At 30.8% G+C, this 24,525-nt stretch overlaps 1 protein-coding gene across 1 annotated transcript in view; it reads right to left on the bottom strand.

Moving 5' to 3' along the window:
- LOC143231297 (carbonic anhydrase 13-like) overlaps positions 1-24,525 on the bottom strand; it is a 65,213-nt gene that overhangs the window by 6,657 nt on the left and 34,031 nt on the right. The window contains exons 3-4 of the mRNA XM_076465847.1: positions 23,178-23,296; positions 21,863-21,958 (exon numbers count right to left, since the gene is read on the bottom strand). Coding sequence (XP_076321962.1) covers positions 21,863-21,958; positions 23,178-23,296 — 215 coding nt within the window. The remainder of the gene's footprint in view (positions 1-21,862; positions 21,959-23,177; positions 23,297-24,525) is intronic.

The raw sequence follows: 24,525 nt of genomic DNA on the forward strand, positions 1-24,525 counted from the left end.
TACAAATATTCATGGCATAACTTAACAACTACTAACCTGTAGAAATATTCCTAACACAGCTAGTCCATCTCCATTATAAAAACTTACAAATATTCATGGCATAACTTAACAACTACTAACCTGTAGAAATATTCCTAACACAGCTAGTCCATCTCCATTATAAAAACTTACAAATATTCATGGCATAACTTAACAACTACTAACCTGTAGAAATATTCCTAACACAGCTAGTCCATCTCCATTATAAAAACTTACAAATATTCATGGCATAACTTAACAACTACTAACCTGTAGAAATATTCCTAACACAGCTAGTCCATCTCCATTATAAAAACTTACAAATATTCATGGCATAACTTAACAACTACTAACCTGTAGAAATATTCCTAACACAGCTAGTCCATCTCCATTATAAAAACTTACAAATATTCATGGCATAACTTAACAACTACTAACCTGTAGAAATATTCCTAACACAGCTAGTCCATCTCCATTATAAAAACTTACAAATATTCATGGCATAACTTAACAACTACTAACCTGTAGAAATATTCCTAACACAGCTAGTCCATCTCCATTATAAAAACTTACAAATATTCATGGCATAACTTAACAACTACTAACCTGTAGAAATATTCCTAACACAGCTAGTCCATCTCCATTATAAAAACTTACAAATATTCATGGCATAACTTAACAACTACTAACCTGTAGAAATATTCCTAACACAGCTAGTCCATCTCCATTATAAAAACTTACAAATATTCATGGCATAACTTAACAACTACTAACCTGTAGAAATATTCCTAACACAGCTAGTCCATCTCCATTATAAAAACTTACAAATATTCATGGCATAACTTAACAACTACTAACCTGTAGAAATATTCCTAACACAGCTAGTCCATCTCCATTATAAAAACTTACAAATATTCATGGCATAACTTAACAACTACTAACCTGTAGAAATATTCCTAACACAGCTAGTCCATCTCCATTATAAAAACTTACAAATATTCATGGCATAACTTAACAACTACTAACCTGTAGAAATATTCCTAACACAGCTAGTCCATCTCCATTATAAAAACTTACAAATATTCATGGCATAACTTAACAACTACTAACCTGTAGAAATATTCCTAACACAGCTAGTCCATCTCCATTATAAAAACTTACAAATATTCATGGCATAACTTAACAACTACTAACCTGTAGAAATATTCCTAACACAGCTAGTCCATCTCCATTATAAAAACTTACAAATATTCATGGCATAACTTAACAACTACTAACCTGTAGAAATATTCCTAACACAGCTAGTCCATCTCCATTATGGCATAAAAAACTTACAAATATTCATGGCATAACTTAACAACTACTAACCTGTAGAAATATTCCTAACACAGCTAGTCCATCTCCATTATAAAAACTTACAAATATTCATGGCATAACTTAACAACTACTAACCTGTAGAAATATTCCTAACACAGCTAGTCCATCTCCATTATAAAAACTTACAAATATTCATGGCATAACTTAACAACTACTAACCTGTAGAAATATTCCTAACACAGCTAGTCCATCTCCATTATAAAAACTTACAAATATTCATGGCATAACTTAACAACTACTAACCTGTAGAAATATTCCTAACACAGCTAGTCCATCTCCATTATAAAAACTTACAAATATTCATGGCATAACTTAACAACTACTAACCTGTAGAAATATTCCTAACACAGCTAGTCCATCTCCATTATAAAAAACTTACAAATATTCATGGCATAACTTAACAACTACTAACCTGTAGAAATATTCCTAACACAGCTAGTCCATCTCCATTATAAAAACTTACAAATATTCATGGCATAACTTAACAACTACTAACCTGTAGAAATATTCCTAACACAGCTAGTCCATCTCCATTATAAAAACTTACAAATATTCATGGCATAACTTAACAACTACTAACCTGTAGAAATATTCCTAACACAGCTAGTCCATCTCCATTATAAAAACTTACAAATATTCATGGCATAACTTAACAACTACTAACCTGTAGAAATATTCCTAACACAGCTAGTCCATCTCCATTATAAAAACTTACAAATATTCATGGCATAACTTAACAACTACTAACCTGTAGAAATATTCCTAACACAGCTAGTCCATCTCCATTATAAAAACTTACAAATATTCATGGCATAACTTAACAACTACTAACCTGTAGAAATATTCCTAACACAGCTAGTCCATCTCCATTATAAAAACTTACAAATATTCATGGCATAACTTAACAACTACTAACCTGTAGAAATATTCCTAACACAGCTAGTCCATCTCCATTATAAAAACTTACAAATATTCATGGCATAACTTAACAACTACTAACCTGTAGAAATATTCCTAACACAGCTAGTCCATCTCCATTATAAAAACTTACAAATATTCATGGCATAACTTAACAACTACTAACCTGTAGAAATATTCCTAACACAGCTAGTCCATCTCCATTATAAAAACTTACAAATATTCATGGCATAACTTAACAACTACTAACCTGTAGAAATATTCCTAACACAGCTAGTCCATCTCCATTATAAAAACTTACAAATATTCATGGCATAACTTAACAACTACTAACCTGTAGAAATATTCCTAACACAGCTAGTCCATCTCCATTATAAAAACTTACAAATATTCATGGCATAACTTAACAACTACTAACCTGTAGAAATATTCCTAACACAGCTAGTCCATCTCCATTATAAAAACTTACAAATATTCATGGCATAACTTAACAACTACTAACCTGTAGAAATATTCCTAACACAGCTAGTCCATCTCCATTATAAAAAACTTACAAATATTCATGGCATAACTTAACAACTACTAACCTGTAGAAATATTCCTAACACAGCTAGTCCATCTCCATTATAAAAACTTACAAATATTCATGGCATAACTTAACAACTACTAACCTGTAGAAATATTCCTAACACAGCTAGTCCATCTCCATTATAAAAACTTACAAATATTCATGGCATAACTTAACAACTACTAACCTGTAGAAATATTCCTAACACAGCTAGTCCATCTCCATTATAAAAACTTACAAATATTCATGGCATAACTTAACAACTACTAACCTGTAGAAATATTCCTAACACAGCTAGTCCATCTCCATTATAAAAACTTACAAATATTCATGGCATAACTTAACAACTACTAACCTGTAGAAATATTCCTAACACAGCTAGTCCATCTCCATTATAAAAACTTACAAATATTCATGGCATAACTTAACAACTTAACAACTACTAACCTGTAGAAATATTCCTAACACAGCTAGTCCATCTCCATTATAAAAACTTACAAATATTCATGGCATAACTTAACAACTACTAACCTGTAGAAATATTCCTAACACAGCTAGTCCATCTCCATTATAAAAAACTTACAAATATTCATGGCATAACTTAACAACTACTAACCTGTAGAAATATTCCTAACACAGCTAGTCCATCTCCATTATAAAAACTTACAAATATTCATGGCATAACTTAACAACTACTAACCTGTAGAAATATTCCTAACACAGCTAGTCCATCTCCATTATAAAAACTTACAAATATTCATGGCATAACTTAACAACTACTAACCTGTAGAAATATTCCTAACACAGCTAGTCCATCTCCATTATAAAAACTTACAAATATTCATGGCATAACTTAACAACTACTAACCTGTAGAAATATTCCTAACACAGCTAGTCCATCTCCATTATAAAAACTTACAAATATTCATGGCATAACTTAACAACTACTAACCTGTAGAAATATTCCTAACACAGCTAGTCCATCTCCATTATAAAACTTACAAATATTCATGGCATAACTTAACAACTACTAACCTGTAGAAATATTCCTAACACAGCTAGTCCATCTCCATTATAAAACTTACAAATATTCATGGCATAACTTAACAACTACTAACCTGTAGAAATATTCCTAACACAGCTAGTCCATCTCCATTATAAAAACTTACAAATATTCATGGCATAACTTAACAACTACTAACCTGTAGAAATATTCCTAACACAGCTAGTCCATCTCCATTATAAAAACTTACAAATATTCATGGCATAACTTAACAACTACTAACCTGTAGAAATATTCCTAACACAGCTAGTCCATCTCCATTATAAAACTTACAAATATTCATGGCATAACTTAACAACTACTAACCTGTAGAAATATTCCTAACACAGCTAGTCCATCTCCATTATAAAAACTTACAAATATTCATGGCATAACTTAACAACTACTAACCTGTAGAAATATTCCTAACACAGCTAGTCCATCTCCATTATAAAAACTTACAAATATTCATGGCATAACTTAACAACTACTAACCTGTAGAAATATTCCTAACACAGCTAGTCCATCTCCATTATAAAAACTTACAAATATTCATGGCATAACTTAACAACTACTAACCTGTAGAAATATTCCTAACACAGCTAGTCCATCTCCATTATAAAAACTTACAAATATTCATGGCATAACTTAACAACTACTAACCTGTAGAAATATTCCTAACACAGCTAGTCCATCTCCATTATAAAAACTTACAAATATTCATGGCATAACTTAACAACTACTAACCTGTAGAAATATTCCTAACACAGCTAGTCCATCTCCATTATAAAAACTTACAAATATTCATGGCATAACTTAACAACTACTAACCTGTAGAAATATTCCTAACACAGCTAGTCCATCTCCATTATAAAAACTTACAAATATTCATGGCATAACTTAACAACTACTAACCTGTAGAAATATTCCTAACACAGCTAGTCCATCTCCATTATAAAAACTTACAAATATTCATGGCATAACTTAACAACTACTAACCTGTAGAAATATTCCTAACACAGCTAGTCCATCTCCATTATAAAAACTTACAAATATTCATGGCATAACTTAACAACTACTAACCTGTAGAAATATTCCTAACACAGCTAGTCCATCTCCATTATAAAAACTTACAAATATTCATGGCATAACTTAACAACTACTAACCTGTAGAAATATTCCTAACACAGCTAGTCCATCTCCATTATAAAAACTTACAAATATTCATGGCATAACTTAACAACTACTAACCTGTAGAAATATTCCTAACACAGCTAGTCCATCTCCATTATAAAAACTTACAAATATTCATGGCATAACTTAACAACTACTAACCTGTAGAAATATTCCTAACACAGCTAGTCCATCTCCATTATAAAAACTTACAAATATTCATGGCATAACTTAACAACTACTAACCTGTAGAAATATTCCTAACACAGCTAGTCCATCTCCATTATAAAAAACTTACAAATATTCATGGCATAACTTAACAACTACTAACCTGTAGAAATATTCCTAACACAGCTAGTCCATCTCCATTATAAAAACTTACAAATATTCATGGCATAACTTAACAACTACTAACCTGTAGAAATATTCCTAACACAGCTAGTCCATCTCCATTATAAAAACTTACAAATATTCATGGCATAACTTAACAACTACTAACCTGTAGAAATATTCCTAACACAGCTAGTCCATCTCCATTATAAAAACTTACAAATATTCATGGCATAACTTAACAACTACTAACCTGTAGAAATATTCCTAACACAGCTAGTCCATCTCCATTATAAAAACTTACAAATATTCATGGCATAACTTAACAACTACTAACCTGTAGAAATATTCCTAACACAGCTAGTCCATCTCCATTATAAAAACTTACAAATATTCATGGCATAACTTAACAACTACTAACCTGTAGAAATATTCCTAACACAGCTAGTCCATCTCCATTATAAAAACTTACAAATATTCATGGCATAACTTAACAACTACTAACCTGTAGAAATATTCCTAACACAGCTAGTCCATCTCCATTATAAAAACTTACAAATATTCATGGCATAACTTAACAACTACTAACCTGTAGAAATATTCCTAACACAGCTAGTCCATCTCCATTATAAAAACTTACAAATATTCATGGCATAACTTAACAACTACTAACCTGTAGAAATATTCCTAACACAGCTAGTCCATCTCCATTATAAAAACTTACAAATATTCATGGCATAACTTAACAACTACTAACCTGTAGAAATATTCCTAACACAGCTAGTCCATCTCCATTATAAAAACTTACAAATATTCATGGCATAACTTAACAACTACTAACCTGTAGAAATATTCCTAACACAGCTAGTCCATCTCCATTATAAAAACTTACAAATATTCATGGCATAACTTAACAACTACTAACCTGTAGAAATATTCCTAACACAGCTAGTCCATCTCCATTATAAAAACTTACAAATATTCATGGCATAACTTAACAACTACTAACCTGTAGAAATATTCCTAACACAGCTAGTCCATCTCCATTATAAAAACTTACAAATATTCATGGCATAACTTAACAACTACTAACCTGTAGAAATATTCCTAACACAGCTAGTCCATCTCCATTATAAAAACTTACAAATATTCATGGCATAACTTAACAACTACTAACCTGTAGAAATATTCCTAACACAGCTAGTCCATCTCCATTATAAAAACTTACAAATATTCATGGCATAACTTAACAACTACTAACCTGTAGAAATATTCCTAACACAGCTAGTCCATCTCCATTATAAAAACTTACAAATATTCATGGCATAACTTAACAACTACTAACCTGTAGAAATATTCCTAACACAGCTAGTCCATCTCCATTATAAAAACTTACAAATATTCATGGCATAACTTAACAACTACTAACCTGTAGAAATATTCCTAACACAGCTAGTCCATCTCCATTATAAAAACTTACAAATATTCATGGCATAACTTAACAACTACTAACCTGTAGAAATATTCCTAACACAGCTAGTCCATCTCCATTATAAAAACTTACAAATATTCATGGCATAACTTAACAACTACTAACCTGTAGAAATATTCCTAACACAGCTAGTCCATCTCCATTATAAAAAACTTACAAATATTCATGGCATAACTTAACAACTACTAACCTGTAGAAATATTCCTAACACAGCTAGTCCATCTCCATTATAAAAACTTACAAATATTCATGGCATAACTTAACAACTACTAACCTGTAGAAATATTCCTAACACAGCTAGTCCATCTCCATTATAAAAACTTACAAATATTCATGGCATAACTTAACAACTACTAACCTGTAGAAATATTCCTAACACAGCTAGTCCATCTCCATTATAAAAACTTACAAATATTCATGGCATAACTTAACAACTACTAACCTGTAGAAATATTCCTAACACAGCTAGTCCATCTCCATTATAAAAACTTACAAATATTCATGGCATAACTTAACAACTACTAACCTGTAGAAATATTCCTAACACAGCTAGTCCATCTCCATTATAAAAACTTACAAATATTCATGGCATAACTTAACAACTACTAACCTGTAGAAATATTCCTAACACAGCTAGTCCATCTCCATTATAAAAACTTACAAATATTCATGGCATAACTTAACAACTACTAACCTGTAGAAATATTCCTAACACAGCTAGTCCATCTCCATTATAAAAACTTACAAATATTCATGGCATAACTTAACAACTACTAACCTGTAGAAATATTCCTAACACAGCTAGTCCATCTCCATTATAAAAACTTACAAATATTCATGGCATAACTTAACAACTACTAACCTGTAGAAATATTCCTAACACAGCTAGTCCATCTCCATTATAAAAACTTACAAATATTCATGGCATAACTTAACAACTACTAACCTGTAGAAATATTCCTAACACAGCTAGTCCATCTCCATTATAAAAACTTACAAATATTCATGGCATAACTTAACAACTACTAACCTGTAGAAATATTCCTAACACAGCTAGTCCATCTCCATTATAAAAACTTACAAATATTCATGGCATAACTTAACAACTACTAACCTGTAGAAATATTCCTAACACAGCTAGTCCATCTCCATTATAAAAACTTACAAATATTCATGGCATAACTTAACAACTACTAACCTGTAGAAATATTCCTAACACAGCTAGTCCATCTCCATTATAAAAACTTACAAATATTCATGGCATAACTTAACAACTACTAACCTGTAGAAATATTCCTAACACAGCTAGTCCATCTCCATTATAAAAACTTACAAATATTCATGGCATAACTTAACAACTACTAACCTGTAGAAATATTCCTAACACAGCTAGTCCATCTCCATTATAAAAACTTACAAATATTCATGGCATAACTTAACAACTACTAACCTGTAGAAATATTCCTAACACAGCTAGTCCATCTCCATTATAAAAACTTACAAATATTCATGGCATAACTTAACAACTACTAACCTGTAGAAATATTCCTAACACAGCTAGTCCATCTCCATTATAAAACTTACAAATATTCATGGCATAACTTAACAACTACTAACCTGTAGAAATATTCCTAACACAGCTAGTCCATCTCCATTATAAAAACTTACAAATATTCATGGCATAACTTAACAACTACTAACCTGTAGAAATATTCCTAACACAGCTAGTCCATCTCCATTATAAAAACTTACAAATATTCATGGCATAACTTAACAACTACTAACCTGTAGAAATATTCCTAACACAGCTAGTCCATCTCCATTATAAAAACTTACAAATATTCATGGCATAACTTAACAACTACTAACCTGTAGAAATATTCCTAACACAGCTAGTCCATCTCCATTATAAAAACTTACAAATATTCATGGCATAACTTAACAACTACTAACCTGTAGAAATATTCCTAACACAGCTAGTCCATCTCCATTATAAAAACTTACAAATATTCATGGCATAACTTAACAACTACTAACCTGTAGAAATATTCCTAACACAGCTAGTCCATCTCCATTATAAAAACTTACAAATATTCATGGCATAACTTAACAACTACTAACCTGTAGAAATATTCCTAACACAGCTAGTCCATCTCCATTATAAAAACTTACAAATATTCATGGCATAACTTAACAACTACTAACCTGTAGAAATATTCCTAACACAGCTAGTCCATCTCCATTATAAAAAACTTACAAATATTCATGGCATAACTTAACAACTACTAACCTGTAGAAATATTCCTAACACAGCTAGTCCATCTCCATTATAAAAACTTACAAATATTCATGGCATAACTTAACAACTACTAACCTGTAGAAATATTCCTAACACAGCTAGTCCATCTCCATTATAAAAACTTACAAATATTCATGGCATAACTTAACAACTACTAACCTGTAGAAATATTCCTAACACAGCTAGTCCATCTCCATTATAAAAACTTACAAATATTCATGGCATAACTTAACAACTACTAACCTGTAGAAATATTCCTAACACAGCTAGTCCATCTCCATTATAAAAACTTACAAATATTCATGGCATAACTTAACAACTACTAACCTGTAGAAATATTCCTAACACAGCTAGTCCATCTCCATTATAAAAACTTACAAATATTCATGGCATAACTTAACAACTACTAACCTGTAGAAATATTCCTAACACAGCTAGTCCATCTCCATTATAAAAAACTTACAAATATTCATGGCATAACTTAACAACTACTAACCTGTAGAAATATTCCTAACACAGCTAGTCCATCTCCATTATAAAAACTTACAAATATTCATGGCATAACTTAACAACTACTAACCTGTAGAAATATTCCTAACACAGCTAGTCCATCTCCATTATAAAAACTTACAAATATTCATGGCATAACTTAACAACTACTAACCTGTAGAAATATTCCTAACACAGCTAGTCCATCTCCATTATAAAAACTTACAAATATTCATGGCATAACTTAACAACTACTAACCTGTAGAAATATTCCTAACACAGCTAGTCCATCTCCATTATAAAACTTACAAATATTCATGGCATAACTTAACAACTACTAACCTGTAGAAATATTCCTAACACAGCTAGTCCATCTCCATTATAAAAACTTACAAATATTCATGGCATAACTTAACAACTACTAACCTGTAGAAATATTCCTAACACAGCTAGTCCATCTCCATTATAAAAACTTACAAATATTCATGGCATAACTTAACAACTACTAACCTGTAGAAATATTCCTAACACAGCTAGTCCATCTCCATTATAAAACTTACAAATATTCATGGCATAACTTAACAACTACTAACCTGTAGAAATATTCCTAACACAGCTAGTCCATCTCCATTATAAAAACTTACAAATATTCATGGCATAACTTAACAACTACTAACCTGTAGAAATATTCCTAACACAGCTAGTCCATCTCCATTATAAAAACTTACAAATATTCATGGCATAACTTAACAACTACTAACCTGTAGAAATATTCCTAACACAGCTAGTCCATCTCCATTATAAAAACTTACAAATATTCATGGCATAACTTAACAACTACTAACCTGTAGAAATATTCCTAACACAGCTAGTCCATCTCCATTATAAAAACTTACAAATATTCATGGCATAACTTAACAACTACTAACCTGTAGAAATATTCCTAACACAGCTAGTCCATCTCCATTATACAAAAAAACTTACAAATATTCATGGCATAACTTAACAACTACTAACCTGTAGAAATATTCCTAACACAGCTAGTCCATCTCCATTATAAAACTTACAAATATTCATGGCATAACTTAACAACTACTAACCTGTAGAAATATTCCTAACACAGCTAGTCCATCTCCATTATAAAAACTTACAAATATTCATGGCATAACTTAACAACTACTAACCTGTAGAAATATTCCTAACACAGCTAGTCCATCTCCATTATATAAAAACTTACAAATATTCATGGCATAACTTAACAACTACTAACCTGTAGAAATATTCCTAACACAGCTAGTCCATCTCCATTATAAAAACTTACAAATATTCATGGCATAACTTAACAACTACTAACCTGTAGAAATATTCCTAACACAGCTAGTCCATCTCCATTATAAAAACTTACAAATATTCATGGCATAACTTAACAACTACTAACCTGTAGAAATATTCCTAACACAGCTAGTCCATCTCCATTATAAAAACTTACAAATATTCATGGCATAACTTAACAACTACTAACCTGTAGAAATATTCCTAACACAGCTAGTCCATCTCCATTATAAAACTTACAAATATTCATGGCATAACTTAACAACTACTAACCTGTAGAAATATTCCTAACACAGCTAGTCCATCTCCATTATAAAAACTTACAAATATTCATGGCATAACTTAACAACTACTAACCTGTAGAAATATTCCTAACACAGCTAGTCCATCTCCATTATAAAAACTTACAAATATTCATGGCATAACTTAACAACTACTAACCTGTAGAAATATTCCTAACACAGCTAGTCCATCTCCATTATAAAAACTTACAAATATTCATGGCATAACTTAACAACTACTAACCTGTAGAAATATTCCTAACACAGCTAGTCCATCTCCATTATAAAAACTTACAAATATTCATGGCATAACTTAACAACTACTAACCTGTAGAAATATTCCTAACACAGCTAGTCCATCTCCATTATAAAAACTTACAAATATTCATGGCATAACTTAACAACTACTAACCTGTAGAAATATTCCTAACACAGCTAGTCCATCTCCATTATAAAACTTACAAATATTCATGGCATAACTTAACAACTACTAACCTGTAGAAATATTCCTAACACAGCTAGTCCATCTCCATTATAAAAACTTACAAATATTCATGGCATAACTTAACAACTACTAACCTGTAGAAATATTCCTAACACAGCTAGTCCATCTCCATTATAAAAACTTACAAATATTCATGGCATAACTTAACAACTACTAACCTGTAGAAATATTCCTAACACAGCTAGTCCATCTCCATTATAAAAACTTACAAATATTCATGGCATAACTTAACAACTACTAACCTGTAGAAATATTCCTAACACAGCTAGTCCATCTCCATTATAAAAACTTACAAATATTCATGGCATAACTTAACAACTACTAACCTGTAGAAATATTCCTAACACAGCTAGTCCATCTCCATTATAAAAACTTACAAATATTCATGGCATAACTTAACAACTACTAACCTGTAGAAATATTCCTAACACAGCTAGTCCATCTCCATTATAAAAAACTTACAAATATTCATGGCATAACTTAACAACTACTAACCTGTAGAAATATTCCTAACACAGCTAGTCCATCTCCATTATAAAAACTTACAAATATTCATGGCATAACTTAACAACTACTAACCTGTAGAAATATTCCTAACACAGCTAGTCCATCTCCATTATAAAAACTTACAAATATTCATGGCATAACTTAACAACTACTAACCTGTAGAAATATTCCTAACACAGCTAGTCCATCTCCATTATAAAAACTTACAAATATTCATGGCATAACTTAACAACTACTAACCTGTAGAAATATTCCTAACACAGCTAGTCCATCTCCATTATAAAAACTTACAAATATTCATGGCATAACTTAACAACTACTAACCTGTAGAAATATTCCTAACACAGCTAGTCCATCTCCATTATAAAAACTTACAAATATTCATGGCATAACTTAACAACTACTAACCTGTAGAAATATTCCTAACACAGCTAGTCCATCTCCATTATAAAAACTTACAAATATTCATGGCATAACTTAACAACTACTAACCTGTAGAAATATTCCTAACACAGCTAGTCCATCTCCATTATAAAAACTTACAAATATTCATGGCATAACTTAACAACTACTAACCTGTAGAAATATTCCTAACACAGCTAGTCCATCTCCATTATAAAAACTTACAAATATTCATGGCATAACTTAACAACTACTAACCTGTAGAAATATTCCTAACACAGCTAGTCCATCTCCATTATAAAAACTTACAAATATTCATGGCATAACTTAACAACTACTAACCTGTAGAAATATTCCTAACACAGCTAGTCCATCTCCATTTAAAAAACTTACAAATATTCATGGCATAACTTAACAACTACTAACCTGTAGAAATATTCCTAACACAGCTAGTCCATCTCCATTATAAAAACTTACAAATATTCATGGCATAACTTAACAACTACTAACCTGTAGAAATATTCCTAACACAGCTAGTCCATCTCCATTATAAAAACTTACAAATATTCATGGCATAACTTAACAACTACTAACCTGTAGAAATATTCCTAACACAGCTAGTCCATCTCCATTATAAAAACTTACAAATATTCATGGCATAACTTAACAACTACTAACCTGTAGAAATATTCCTAACACAGCTAGTCCATCTCCATTATAAAAACTTACAAATATTCATGGCATAACTTAACAACTACTAACCTGTAGAAATATTCCTAACACAGCTAGTCCATCTCCATTATAAAAACTTACAAATATTCATGGCATAACTTAACAACTACTAACCTGTAGAAATATTCCTAACACAGCTAGTCCATCTCCATTATAAAACTTACAAATATTCATGGCATAACTTAACAACTACTAACCTGTAGAAATATTCCTAACACAGCTAGTCCATCTCCATTATAAAAACTTACAAATATTCATGGCATAACTTAACAACTACTAACCTGTAGAAATATTCCTAACACAGCTAGTCCATCTCCATTATAAAAACTTACAAATATTCATGGCATAACTTAACAACTACTAACCTGTAGAAATATTCCTAACACAGCTAGTCCATCTCCATTATAAAAACTTACAAATATTCATGGCATAACTTAACAACTACTAACCTGTAGAAATATTCCTAACACAGCTAGTCCATCTCCATTATAAAAACTTACAAATATTCATGGCATAACTTAACAACTACTAACCTGTAGAAATATTCCTAACACAGCTAGTCCATCTCCATTATAAAAACTTACAAATATTCATGGCATAACTTAACAACTACTAACCTGTAGAAATATTCCTAACACAGCTAGTCCATCTCCATTATAAAACTTACAAATATTCATGGCATAACTTAACAACTACTAACCTGTAGAAATATTCCTAACACAGCTAGTCCATCTCCATTATAAAAACTTACAAATATTCATGGCATAACTTAACAACTACTAACCTGTAGAAATATTCCTAACACAGCTAGTCCATCTCCATTATAAAAACTTACAAATATTCATGGCATAACTTAACAACTACTAACCTGTAGAAATATTCCTAACACAGCTAGTCCATCTCCATTATAAAAACTTACAAATATTCATGGCATAACTTAACAACTACTAACCTGTAGAAATATTCCTAACACAGCTAGTCCATCTCCATTATAAAAAACTTACAAATATTCATGGCATAACTTAACAACTACTAACCTGTAGAAATATTCCTAACACAGCTAGTCCATCTCCATTATAAAAACTTACAAATATTCATGGCATAACTTAACAACTACTAACCTGTAGAAATATTCCTAACACAGCTAGTCCATCTCCATTATAAAAACTTACAAATATTCATGGCATAACTTAACAACTACTAACCTGTAGAAATATTCCTAACACAGCTAGTCCATCTCCATTATAAAAACTTACAAATATTCATGGCATAACTTAACAACTACTAACCTGTAGAAATATTCCTAACACAGCTAGTCCATCTCCATTATAAAAACTTACAAATATTCATGGCATAACTTAACAACTACTAACCTGTAGAAATATTCCTAACACAGCTAGTCCATCTCCATTATAAAAACTTACAAATATTCATGGCATAACTTAACAACTACTAACCTGTAGAAATATTCCTAACACAGCTAGTCCATCTCCATTATAAAAACTTACAAATATTCATGGCATAACTTAACAACTACTAACCTGTAGAAATATTCCTAACACAGCTAGTCCATCTCCATTATAAAAACTTACAAATATTCATGGCATAACTTAACAACTACTAACCTGTAGAAATATTCCTAACACAGCTAGTCCATCTCCATTATAAAAACTTACAAATATTCATGGCATAACTTAACAACTACTAACCTGTAGAAATATTCCTAACACAGCTAGTCCATCTCCATTATAAAAACTTACAAATATTCATGGCATAACTTAACAACTACTAACCTGTAGAAATATTCCTAACACAGCTAGTCCATCTCCATTATAAAAACTTACAAATATTCATGGCATAACTTAACAACTACTAACCTGTAGAAATATTCCTAACACAGCTAGTCCATCTCCATTATAAAAACTTACAAATATTCATGGCATAACTTAACAACTACTAACCTGTAGAAATATTCCTAACACAGCTAGTCCATCTCCATTATAAAAACTTACAAATATTCATGGCATAACTTAACAACTACTAACCTGTAGAAATATTCCTAACACAGCTAGTCCATCTCCATTATAAAAACTTACAAATATTCATGGCATAACTTAACAACTACTAACCTGTAGAAATATTCCTAACACAGCTAGTCCATCTCCATTATAAAAACTTACAAATATTCATGGCATAACTTAACAACTACTAACCTGTAGAAATATTCCTAACACAGCTAGTCCATCTCCATTATAAAAACTTACAAATATTCATGGCATAACTTAACAACTACTAACCTGTAGAAATATTCCTAACACAGCTAGTCCATCTCCATTATAAAAACTTACAAATATTCATGGCATAACTTAACAACTACTAACCTGTAGAAATATTCCTAACACAGCTAGTCCATCTCCATTATAAAAAACTTACAAATATTCATGGCATAACTTAACAACTACTAACCTGTAGAAATATTCCTAACACAGCTAGTCCATCTCCATTATAAAAACTTACAAATATTCATGGCATAACTTAACAACTACTAACCTGTAGAAATATTCCTAACACAGCTAGTCCATCTCCATTATAAAAACTTACAAATATTCATGGCATAACTTAACAACTACTAACCTGTAGAAATATTCCTAACACAGCTAGTCCATCTCCATTATAAAAACTTACAAATATTCATGGCATAACTTAACAACTACTAACCTGTAGAAATATTCCTAACACAGCTAGTCCATCTCCATTATAAAAACTTACAAATATTCATGGCATAACTTAACAACTACTAACCTGTAGAAATATTCCTAACACAGCTAGTCCATCTCCATTATAAAAACTTACAAATATTCATGGCATAACTTAACAACTACTAACCTGTAGAAATATTCCTAACACAGCTAGTCCATCTCCATTATAAAAACTTACAAATATTCATGGCATAACTTAACAACTACTAACCTGTAGAAATATTCCTAACACAGCTAGTCCATCTCCATTATAAAAACTTACAAATATTCATGGCATAACTTAACAACTACTAACCTGTAGAAATATTCCTAACACAGCTAGTCCATCTCCATTATACAAAAAACTTACAAATATTCATGGCATAACTTAACAACTACTAACCTGTAGAAATATTCCTAACACAGCTAGTCCATCTCCATTATAAAAACTTACAAATATTCATGGCATAACTTAACAACTACTAACCTGTAGAAATATTCCTAACACAGCTAGTCCATCTCCATTATAAAAACTTACAAATATTCATGGCATAACTTAACAACTACTAACCTGTAGAAATATTCCTAACACAGCTAGTCCATCTCCATTATAAAAACTTACAAATATTCATGGCATAACTTAACAACTACTAACCTGTAGAAATATTCCTAACACAGCTAGTCCATCTCCATTATAAAAACTTACAAATATTCATGGCATAACTTAACAACTACTAACCTGTAGAAATATTCCTAACACAGCTAGTCCATCTCCATTATAAAAACTTACAAATATTCATGGCATAACTTAACAACTACTAACCTGTAGAAATATTCCTAACACAGCTAGTCCATCTCCATTATAAAAACTTACAAATATTCATGGCATAACTTAACAACTACTAACCTGTAGAAATATTCCTAACACAGCTAGTCCATCTCCATTATAAAAACTTACAAATATTCATGGCATAACTTAACAACTACTAACCTGTAGAAATATTCCTAACACAGCTAGTCCATCTCCATTATAATAAAAGCTTACAAATATTCATGGCATAACTTAACAACTACTAACCTGTAGAAATATTCCTAACACAGCTAGTCCATCTCCATTATAAAAACTTACAAATATTCATGGCATAACTTAACAACTACTAACCTGTAGAAATATTCCTAACACAGCTAGTCCATCTCCATTATAAAAACTTACAAATATTCATGGCATAACTTAACAACTACTAACCTGTAGAAATATTCCTAACACAGCTAGTCCATCTCCATTATAAAAACTTACAAATATTCATGGCATAACTTAACAACTACTAACCTGTAGAAATATTCCTAACACAGCTAGTCCATCTCCATTATAAAAACTTACAAATATTCATGGCATAACTTAACAACTACTAACCTGTAGAAATATTCCTAACACAGCTAGTCCATCTCCATTATAAAAACTTACAAATATTCATGGCATAACTTAACAACTACTAACCTGTAGAAATATTCCTAACACAGCTAGTCCATCTCCATTATAAAAACTTACAAATATTCATGGCATAACTTAACAACTACTAACCTGTAGAAATATTCCTAACACAGCTAGTCCATCTCCATTATAAAAACTTACAAATATTCATGGCATAACTTAACAACTACTAACCTGTAGAAATATTCCTAACACAGCTAGTCCATCTCCATTATAAAAACTTACAAATATTCATGGCATAACTTAACAACTACTAACCTGTAGAAATATTCCTAACACAGCTAGTCCATCTCCATTATAAAAACTTACAAATATTCATGGCATAACTTAACAACTACTAACCTGTAGAAATATTCCTAACACAGCTAGTCCATCTCCATTATAAAAACTTACAAATATTCATGGCATAACTTAACAACTACTAACCTGTAGAAATATTCCTAACACAGCTAGTCCATCTCCATTATAAAAACTTACAAATATTCATGGCATAACTTAACAACTACTAACCTGTAGAAATATTCCTAACACAGCTAGTCCATCTCCATTATAAAAACTTACAAATATTCATGGCATAACTTAACAACTACTAACCTGTAGAAATATTCCTAACACAGCTAGTCCATCTCCATTATAAAAACTTACAAATATTCATGGCATAACTTAACAACTACTAACCTGTAGAAATATTCCTAACACAGCTAGTCCATCTCCATTATAAAAACTTACAAATATTCATGGCATAACTTAACAACTACTAACCTGTAGAAATATTCCTAACACAGCTAGTCCATCTCCATTATAAAAACTTACAAATATTCATGGCATAACTTAACAACTACTAACCTGTAGAAATATTCCTAACACAGCTAGTCCATCTCCATTATAAAAACTTACAAATATTCATGGCATAACTTAACAACTACTAACCTGTAGAAATATTCCTAACACAGCTAGTCCATCTCCATTATAAAAACTTACAAATATTCATGGCATAACTTAACAACTACTAACCTGTAGAAATATTCCTAACACAGCTAGTCCATCTCCATTATAAAAAACTTACAAATATTCATGGCATAACTTAACAACTACTAACCTGTAGAAATATTCCTAACACAGCTAGTCCATCTCCATTATAAAAACTTACAAATATTCATGGCATAACTTAACAACTACTAACCTGTAGAAATATTCCTAACACAGCTAGTCCATCTCCATTATAAAAACTTACAAATATTCATGGCATAACTTAACAACTACTAACCTGTAGAAATATTCCTAACACAGCTAGTCCATCTCCATTATAAAAACTTACAAATATTCATGGCATAACTTAACAACTACTAACCTGTAGAAATATTCCTAACACAGCTAGTCCATCTCCATTATAAAAACTTACAAATATTCATGGCATAACTTAACAACTACTAACCTGTAGAAATATTCCTAACACAGCTAGTCCATCTCCATTATAAAAACTTACAAATATTCATGGCATAACTTAACAACTACTAACCTGTAGAAATATTCCTAACACAGCTAGTCCATCTCCATTATAAAAACTTACAAATATTCATGGCATAACTTAACAACTACTAACCTGTAGAAATATTCCTAACACAGCTAGTCCATCTCCATTATAAAAACTTACAAATATTCATGGCATAACTTAACAACTACTAACCTGTAGAAATATTCCTAACACAGCTCATGGTCCATTCCTCTCCATCTCCATTATAAAAAACTTACAAATATTCATGGCATAACTTAACAACTACTAACCTGTAGAAATATTCCTAACACAGCTAGTCCATCTCCATTATAAAAACTTACAAATATTCATGGCATAACTTAACAACTACTAACCTGTAGAAATATTCCTAACACAGCTAGTCCATCTCCATTATAAAAACTTACAAATATTCATGGCATAACTTAACAACTACTAACCTGTAGAAATATTCCTAACACAGCTAGTCCATCTCCATTATAAAAACTTACAAATATTCATGGCATAACTTAACAACTACTAACCTGTAGAAATATTCCTAACACAGCTAGTCCATCTCCATTATAAAAACTTACAAATATTCATGGCATAACTTAACAACTACTAACCTGTAGAAATATTCCTAACACAGCTAGTCCATCTCCATTATAAAAACTTACAAATATTCATGGCATAACTTAACAACTACTAACCTGTAGAAATATTCCTAACACAGCTAGTCCATCTCCATTATAAAAACTTACAAATATTCATGGCATAACCTGTAGAAATATTCCTAACACAGCTCCACTAACCTGTCATGGATAATACTTCCTCCTAACACAGCTAGTCCATCTCCATTATAAAAACTTACAAATATTCATGGCATAACTTAACAACTACTAACCTGTAGAAATATTCCTAACACAGCTAGTCCATCTCCATTATAAAAACTTACAAATATTCATGGCATAACTTAACAACTACTAACCTGTAGAAATATTCCTAACACAGCTAGTCCATCTCCATTATAAAAACTTACAAATATTCATGGCATAACTTAACAACTACTAACCTGTAGAAATATTCCTAACACAGCTAGTCCATCTCCATTATAAAAACTTACAAATATTCATGGCATAACTTAACAACTACTAACCTGTAGAAATATTCCTAACACAGCTAGTCCATCTCCATTATAAAAACTTACAAATATTCATGGCATAACTTAACAACTACTAACCTGTAGAAATATTCCTAACACAGCTAGTCCATCTCCATTATAAAAACTTACAAATATTCATGGCATAACTTAACAACTACTAACCTGTAGAAATATTCCTAACACAGCTAGTCCATCTCCATTATAAAAACTTACAAATATTCATGGCATAACTTAACAACTACTAACCTGTAGAAATATTCCTAACACAGCTAGTCCATCTCCATTATAAAAACTTACAAATATTCATGGCATAACTTAACAACTACTAACCTGTAGAAATATTCCTAACACAGCTAGTCCATCTCCATTATAAAAACTTACAAATATTCATGGCATAACTTAACAACTACTAACCTGTAGAAATATTCCTAACACAGCTAGTCCATCTCCATTATAAAAACTTAGAAATATTCATGGCATAACTTAACAACTACTAACCTGTAGAAATATTCCTAACACAGCTAGTCCATCTCCATTATAAAAACTTAGAAATATTCATGGCATAACTTAACAACTACTAACCTGTAGAAATATTCCTAACACAGCTAGTCCATCTCCATTATAAAAACTTACAAATATTCATGGCATAACTTAACAACTACTAACCTGTAGAAATATTCCTAACACAGCTAGTCCATCTCCATTATAAAAAACTTACAAATATTCATGGCATAACTTAACAACTACTAACCTGTAGAAATATTCCTAACACAGCTAGTCCATCTCCATTATAAAAACTTACAAATATTCATGGCATAACTTAACAACTACTAACCTGTAGAAATATTCCTAACACAGCTAGTCCATCTCCATTATAAAAAAACTTACAAATATTCATGGCATAACTTAACAACTACTAACCTGTAGAAATATTCCTAACACAGCTAGTCCATCTCCATTATAAAAACTTACAAATATTCATGGCATAACTTAACAACTACTAACCTGTAGAAATATTCCTAACACAGCTAGTCCATCTCCATTATAAAAACTTACAAATATTCATGGCATAACTTAACAACTACTAACCTGTAGAAATATTCCTAACACAGCTAGTCCATCTCCATTATAAAAACTTACAAATATTCATGGCATAACTTAACAACTACTAACCTGTAGAAATATTCCTAACACAGCTAGTCCATCTCCATTATAAAAACTTACAAATATTCATGGCATAACTTAACAACTACTAACCTGTAGAAATATTCCTAACACAGCTAGTCCATCTCCATTATAAAAAACTTACAAATATTCATGGCATAACTTAACAACTACTAACCTGTAGAAATATTCCTAACACAGCTAGTCCATCTCCATTATAAAAACTTACAAATATTCATGGCATAACTTAACAACTACTAACCTGTAGAAATATTCCTAACACAGCTAGTCCATCTCCATTATAAAAACTTACAAATATTCATGGCATAACTTAACAACTACTAACCTGTAGAAATATTCCTAACACAGCTAGTCCATCTCCATTAGAAGCTCCTTCTTCAAAACTTTTATACTTGTCAGGATTCCAGTGAACTAAATGGATCTGGATTAATGAATTCACAGTTCTATAACAGTATTACATTTGACTGTGAGTTGAATTTGTGTAAAAGTTATGGTTTTGTTCTCAGGTAACTTCTCTGTATATGTGCATATGATGAAAGGTAGCACATCATTAAAAACATGGAATGCTTGACTCTGTAGATAACTTGCCAGGGGTAAATTATTACAGTGACATCATGCTTAGCTAAGGAATCTTTCACAGAATAGTTTAATCACAGAGGAGACATCATGCTTAGCTGAGGAAACTGTGATAGAATGCCTTTATAATACTCCAGATAGAAAGACAATTTGAATTTGCATTAGGTGTGGAGACTTTTATTTTTAAATATGTTTTGGTATGTACATTTGTATTTAAAACAATACCAGCTTATACCACTAACTAGTTTTATTGAGCTGCTAAAAATCTGCCTTGAATCCTTTGTTATTTATTAATAGTTTGATCACAAACACACTTGTATGACATAAAATGATTCTTTCAAACATTGTCCAAAACTTTCTCTATTAGTTTTCTTACACCAAAAAATTGACTTAATTAACCAAAGTTTTATACAAACAAAAGCATTACAATATGTTGGCCAAAATTTTACCATAATTTCAAAGATCACTTAGATATTTATCATACAAAACAAAAGAATGTCTTTATAAAATATTTCAACCAGAAACAATTAATGAAATATGTCTTAATAGCTGTATATAAATCTCAGCAGTGAACATCTCTCAAATAGCATTATAATAATACATTTAACTTAAAAGTTTATAACTAAGACTAATGGAAAACAGTAATATATCCTACATAAAGAATAATTCCATAAATTGGGATGTGGGTCATCCCTTAAGTGTGTCTGGTGTTAGCTTCATATAATTTACTATTTGTTTCATCATTTGTCAAGTTGTTTACCTATAATGAATCAATATTTGTCAAAGTCCACCTGAGTTCTTCTACCAAATATTATTAAATGTTGCTTAGCCAGTTCCTCACAACAACTTATGACACCAGAAATATAGTTGGAAAAAAAAAAAAGTATTTTTTTAACATGTAGATATAAACACACTCATATGTAGCAAAGTTTGAATTTAGCAGAAAACATCCCTCCAACCACTGTCATACATGTGTAACTTTTCAAAATCCACAATATGTATATATAATTTTGTGAAGTGTTACTCACATTGGTAAAACTTTAGTTATCAATATATATATATACCTCAGCAGGAAATGCCTCTCCAGAAATAGTGTGTTCAGAGCCTGTAGTGCTGGTCTTACCCCAGTGGCAATGAAATTGAATAAGCTGGTATTTGTTTTCAAGTGGTCCACCTTGTAAGTCTGTAAGTAAAATTACAAAAAAATATACATGTAACAGTAAGTAATGAAGGAAAAAATATATTGATTATTTTAAATTACATAGACTAGTGTAAAAATATCTAAAAATTGTACAGTATTTTAACAATAATAAAAAAAACTCATAGGGAAGTCTTTCTTGTCTCTGACGTCTTACATTCTCATCTGTATTAGAACATATAATATTACCATTGGCTATACCTCAGATACACTTCTTGAAAGAGAGATATATTAAGGTTTTCTGTAATTTATAATTAAACTTCACAAGTGATTGTATGTTTTAATGATTAAGCTTCATGACCAGGTCGTCTTTACTTTATAAAAGTAAAACCAATCACATCTGAGGTTGAAAGAAAACATTGACTGTTGTATGAAACTGAATTATTAGATGAGACTTTACAAAATTACTTGAATAATAAAATGTTAATTTTATCGTCTATCAATAACTCTGTGTTCTATGTTGATTAACTTGCAATCTGTCTATCAGTGCTTATTTGTAATATGAATAACTCTGTGTTCTATGTTGATTAACTTGCAATCTGTCTATCAGTGCTTATTTGTAATATGAATAACTCTGTGTTCTATGTTGATTAACTTGCAATCTGTCTATCAGTGCTTATTTGTAATATGAATAACTCTGTGTTCTATGTTGATTAACTTGCAATCTGTCTATCAGTGCTTATTTGTAATATGAATAACTCTGTGTTCTATGTTGATTAACTTGCAATCTGTCTATCAGTGCTTATTTGTAATATGAATAACTCTGTGTTCTATGTTGATTAACTTGCAATCTGTCTATCAGTGCTTATTTGTAATATGAATAACTCTGTGTTCTATGTTGATTAACTTGCAATCTGTCTATCAGTGCTTATTTGTAATATGAATAACTCTGTGTTCTATGTTGATTAACTTGCAATCTGTCTATCAGTGCTTATTTGTAATATGAATAACTCTGTGTTCTATGTTGATTAACTTGCAATCTGTCTATCAGTGCTTATTTGTAATATGAATAACTCTGTGTTCTATGTTGATTAACTTGCAATCTGTCTATCAGTGCTTATTTGTAATATCAATAACTCTGTGTTCTATGTTGATTAACTTGCAATCTGTCTATCAGTGCTTATTTGTAATATGAATAACTCTGTGTTCTATGTTGATTAACTTGCAATCTGTCTATCAGTGCTTATTTGTAATATCAATAACTCTGTGTTCTA

Source organism: Tachypleus tridentatus, chromosome 11, assembly GCF_004210375.1.
Source record: "Tachypleus tridentatus isolate NWPU-2018 chromosome 11, ASM421037v1, whole genome shotgun sequence".
Classification (NCBI taxonomy): Eukaryota; Metazoa; Arthropoda; class Merostomata; order Xiphosura; family Limulidae; genus Tachypleus; species Tachypleus tridentatus.